At 51.0% G+C, this 4754-nt stretch overlaps 1 protein-coding gene across 1 annotated transcript; it reads right to left on the reverse strand.

Annotated features, from left to right (window-relative positions):
• Positions 1 to 3180: 3180 nt before the first annotated feature.
• LOC119333316 lies at positions 3181 to 4414 on the reverse strand. Its single transcript, XM_037606254.1, has one exon. The coding sequence runs from the start codon at positions 4412 to 4414 to the stop codon at positions 3533 to 3535; it is 882 nt and encodes a 293-aa protein (XP_037462151.1). The 3' UTR covers positions 3181 to 3532.
• Between the last annotated feature and the right edge of the window lie 340 nt (positions 4415 to 4754).

The following is a 4754-nucleotide window of genomic DNA, read 5'->3' on the forward strand; positions in this document are numbered from 1 at the left end:
TCTCCACGTGGTGGATGCTAGTTTCAGCATGTCCGTCAGGCCAGCTTCATGCGTGATATAGAAACAGACAAGAGGAAAGGTTGGAGGTTCGCTATGATATGATTGACCGATCGATCGTGTCGAGGATATGATAGGTGTTCTGGTCCTTTTCTGTCTCATTGGCTTTTATCTTCTTGCTGTCAGAGGGTCAACGTCTCCTTGAAAAGTTGAAATGATACTATGATAGTCTTGTGATGAGTATACGATATTACGAGCAAGTGCTATATGATCCATCCAATGATAGTTATATTGGAGAGCTTGGCTGTTCGGCCGGCGTTAAAGAAAAAACATACTAGTACGTAGTACTTTAGGCCATCCAATGAACGATCGGAAGCTCAAGTTTTTGTTGGAACGTTCATGGCCCATCCACGAATAGCATCTATTCAGGCAACTTTAGGCCAATTGGCTGGTTCTTTTTTTGAGAGAGAGAGAGAGAAATTTCTTATTTATTCAGAATCAATCATGAAAGACAGAGAACACTAGAGGTAATATACAACCAGTCCACAGACCACCTACGCACCGCCGTCTCCCTCACCGGAGCCATACAAAACTTTGTTTAGTAGACAGTCGAAAAGTCGTTGTGCTAAAGCCACAAAGGGCCAGTGCATCAGAGCAGCAACCATCGTCGATGAAGAGAGTCGTAGATTAAAAAGATCAAACCTGTAACCGCACGAACAATGTCGGACAAAACCCGGATCCAAATAGATGCACCGAAGACCAGTACCGACCGACGAAAACACACTTTCACACTACACCTGCTCAAATCCCGGACCGGGCTGGGTTTCGGGCCAGGCTTGTCAAAGCCCGAAGTCAAAATCCCAAGCCCGAGACTGGCTGACCCGGTCCGAACCTTGTTAACAATGCACTTTTTCAATAAAATAACTATTCTAATTTAAAAGTAGGTATACTGATATATTAAATAGTGACATACTTTTAAATTAAAATAATTACTTTAATGGCTTTCGGTCTTAGTTCGGGCTTTCGGGCCGGGCTTCAAGCTAAAAAGTTGAGCACGAGCCCGGCCTGAATGGCGGGTTTTCGGGCTCTGTCTGCCAGGTCGGGTTGTCCATGCACAAGTTTACTTCATACGTCCTCCCCCGACCTTATACGCACCATCGGGACATCGATCGGACGTGGAAGACATTATTCCTACTGAGGGACATCGTTACCGCGCCACACAGTCTCAACCAAGCCATGGAACCTAACAAAAACGAGAACGGGTCCATCCCGCCGGCGGTGGGTCGAGATCCACCTGACCTCCACACAGAGGCGGAGGACGGAAAAAAATTAAGGTGAGGCGGACTCTTAAGGTTTTTTTTATGCGAAACCATAATAGGCAATACACACTAACTATGCACATTAATTTTTTCATGTGTTCCTCTATAGAATAACCAAATACGATGAAAATGTAAACATATTTAAATAGAACAACAATCTAATACATACCGATAATGAAGCTTTAAATGACGTCTAGAAGACCCAGGCAATGGCTGGGCCAACAACTTAATAAAACGTTTGTATTTTTTGAATAATACGTTCATACATGTCTATATTTATGTTCATACACTTTTATAAAATGTTCGTGCATTTCCACCAAACAAACAATGCAAAAAAGGTAATTAGTGAGAAAAACAAAAAACAAAACCTAAGAAAAAGACGAAACTAAAACAAATAAAAAAGCAAATTTCTAGATGAGCTGGCCCATACAACGTTTGGTACAGGCGCTGGCTCGATCAGATCTTGCCGTCTTGGCCCAACTGCGTCTGCATGGTGCGTGGCCCATTATCCAGTCTGGCGAACGACAACCAGTATCATGGCTCAACCGCGTCTCTGTGCTAATGATTTTTGTGACTTGTGTGTAGCAGCATAGGTATAAAAACAAATTCTGTAGTGATTCAAGGTATGGCGGCGGCCAGACCTTGCCCACTGGGGTCCTCCGCCAGTGCCTCCACAGCTCAAAGACCATCGGAGGTGGGACAGACCTGTGGTGGCACCGACGGGAGGAGGAAGAAGAGTTTTCTTGAGGAGGAGAAAGACAGCCAATTGGCTGGTTCAAAGACTTAGAAAATTGTTGAAATGCCAGTTGTATTTGTGTCTTCTTCTTTAAAATTTACAACAATATGGTGCATGTTGAGTGTTCCCACAGACTTCACCTAATTAGCAGAAGAAGAAAAAACAGTTTGAAATATAAGAGTTTCGTCAGCAAAGAAATACTCCTACGGATATATATTTTCTGCTGTGATATTGGTGCCAAAGTTGTTACTGTCTCGTACAGGACAGGGGCCTATTAACATGCTGAACTTAGAATGATAATGTATTCACTAGATTATTGTACATGTGCATGTTGTCACTCAATCCACTCAAGAGTCAAGACTCCATTGGGGAATTAAGCAAGGAGGCTGGATTGGCTGGGTGTTAACATCAACAGCAGGAATATTACGTTTATGCTGTAATTTGATTCTTCAGATCCGTAGTTGTCTGCATCGTCTGTCAACTGTTCTTTTTTCTTTTTGGCGAATTCTTCTGTAACTTGTTGAGCTACGACGAGGGGTAAACCCAGGGTCAACTAGCTTTGGACCAGACAGAGGAACACGGCACGCAACCCAGCTGCCGAACGAACAGGCCTCGCAATCACCAGTCGACAAGCGGAGGTCGCCGTCCAGACCCAGCATGCACTTGATTTTAACAAAACGGAAGGCTGAGCCGCGGCAATACTCTATTTGATTCTTGATGATGAGGTGCAGATTGATGCAACCATCTATGCAGATGTGATTGCACGAACCGTGTGGGCAACATTAAAATCTGATCTCATCATCTCACGGGTGGCGAGTGAATTGACACCGACGGGACACGCGGTTGCAATGCATGCGACCTCCCCCGCATCTTCCGAGCATCCAATGCACTGCCAGATTTGCGGTCTTAATTAAGTTGCAGGACAATATTAGTAGTTAGTACTTGCCATTTCTTGTTTGTGATATCTTTGGAATGATGAAAGCTAGCAGAGGCGCCACCCTAAGTTGCTGGACTATCTACTATATTAGTGGCATTTCTTTGTGCAATATCTTTGCACTTATTAAAATTCGAACCATATCTTTGCAATGAATGAAAGGTAGGAAGTGTCATGCACAAAAAAAGGAAATCTTAATTTGTAATATCATCGACTGCAGCATTACTGAAGATGATGATAACAGGAATCTACAAATATATGTTTCATACATGATGAAGGGAGATGGTGATCATAGATACAGGCGAGGATGAGCTTTCTGGACAAATTCTGTGACTATTACGACAAAATTGAGGTCTACTGTGATGGTATGATTTTATACAATGGCGAACGAGACAAGAAAATGAAAGAATTGCCGGAGCACCACCACCAGCAGCAGCCTATGGACACCATCCACCGCCACCAGCGGCCAACAGGAGGAAAGGGACGTCCCGCCTTATCGCCTCCGCCGCCCCACTACAGCAGAAAAGAATCGGTTGGCCGGCGCCGTCAGCCCCGCGCGGCGGCGGCGGCGGGGGGAGTGTGCGGCTGCTGCGGCAGCGGGTGGTGGAACAGCGAGGGCGCGTCGCGGCCGCCGAGGTCCATGGAGGACCTGGCGGAGCCCAGCGGCGCGGCGAAGCGGGCGGAGAAGTCGGGGTACCCCGGGAGCTCGCCGCCCGGGGCGCCCTCCGGGGTGGCGCCGTGGCCCTCGTCGAAGTTGAGCGCGTAGCTGAGCGCGTCGTAGTTGAGCTTCCGCCCCCCGCCGGCGCCGGCGCCGGCCCCGTGCCGGTGGTGCCCGCGGCGGAACCGCCGGATGAAGGTCTTCCAGCGCGGGCCGGCCACCAGCTCCGACCACTCGCGCACCTTCATCAGCGCGTCCACCCCGCGCCGCCACCACCGCCGCCGCTCCGCGCCCGCCCTCGTCCCTTCCCCGACCTGGTGCCACCACTCCTCGTCCGTCGTGGTCGGCCCCGCGCGGCGGGCGTGCGAGGAGGAGGACGACGACTGCCACGGCGCGGAGAAGCAGCAGCAGCGGTACCGGCGGCGCGAGAAGAAGGCCGCGTCGGCGTCGTCGGGCGCGCCGCCGTGGCCGCCTCCGTCCATGGGGATCTCGGGGCGGTTGGCCGGAACTCTTTCTTGGAGGGCGATGCGTGGCGTGTGCGCGGGGCGGAGGGGAGCGGAGGCGAGAGCGGGGAGGGGCGCCAGGGTTTTATCGGGGAGGCGGTTTCCACTTGCCCGCGACGGCGCGCGCCCCCTCGCGCTCGCGCCTGCTGAGCCCAACTGCCATCCACCCCTTCGCCTCGTGACCCCGGGCCCACCGCCCGCGTGGTGGTGGTCCGAGGGGCCCGTGGTTTGGGGCACAGGTGTCAGTGGAGATGGGTGGGTTGTCATCGGCTGGCAGGCGCGGCCGTTTATTTGCCACGTCGTTGCTGCTTGACGGACGGTGACGGGCGGGGGTCAGTTCCGCGGGGCAGGGTTGTCAGTGGCCAGACGTTGTGGGGGTGGGCCCGGAGAACAGTGAGGATGCAGCGCAGAAGCCAGGACGGGCGGTCATTCTTGCTCGGGGTACGATTCCTTGGATGGTGCGCCATCCCCCCTCCCATACCAAATAATCTCCTAGAGCATGAGCAATGAGCCAATGTCATCTGTTCTAAGAGCAAGTCCAGCAGCGCCCCGAAACCCACCCCCATCGTCATTATAGGGGAAAAAGCAAAAAAAAAAAAACAGCCTC

This window comes from Triticum dicoccoides, chromosome 7A (assembly GCF_002162155.2).
Source record: "Triticum dicoccoides isolate Atlit2015 ecotype Zavitan chromosome 7A, WEW_v2.0, whole genome shotgun sequence".
Taxonomy (NCBI): Eukaryota; Viridiplantae; Streptophyta; class Magnoliopsida; order Poales; family Poaceae; genus Triticum; species Triticum dicoccoides.

Excerpts from the sequence above, each read along its gene's own strand:
- LOC119333316 (XM_037606254.1), bottom strand. The coding sequence starts at position 4,414 with ATGACAACCCACCCATCTCCACTGACACCTGTGCCCCAAACCACGGGC.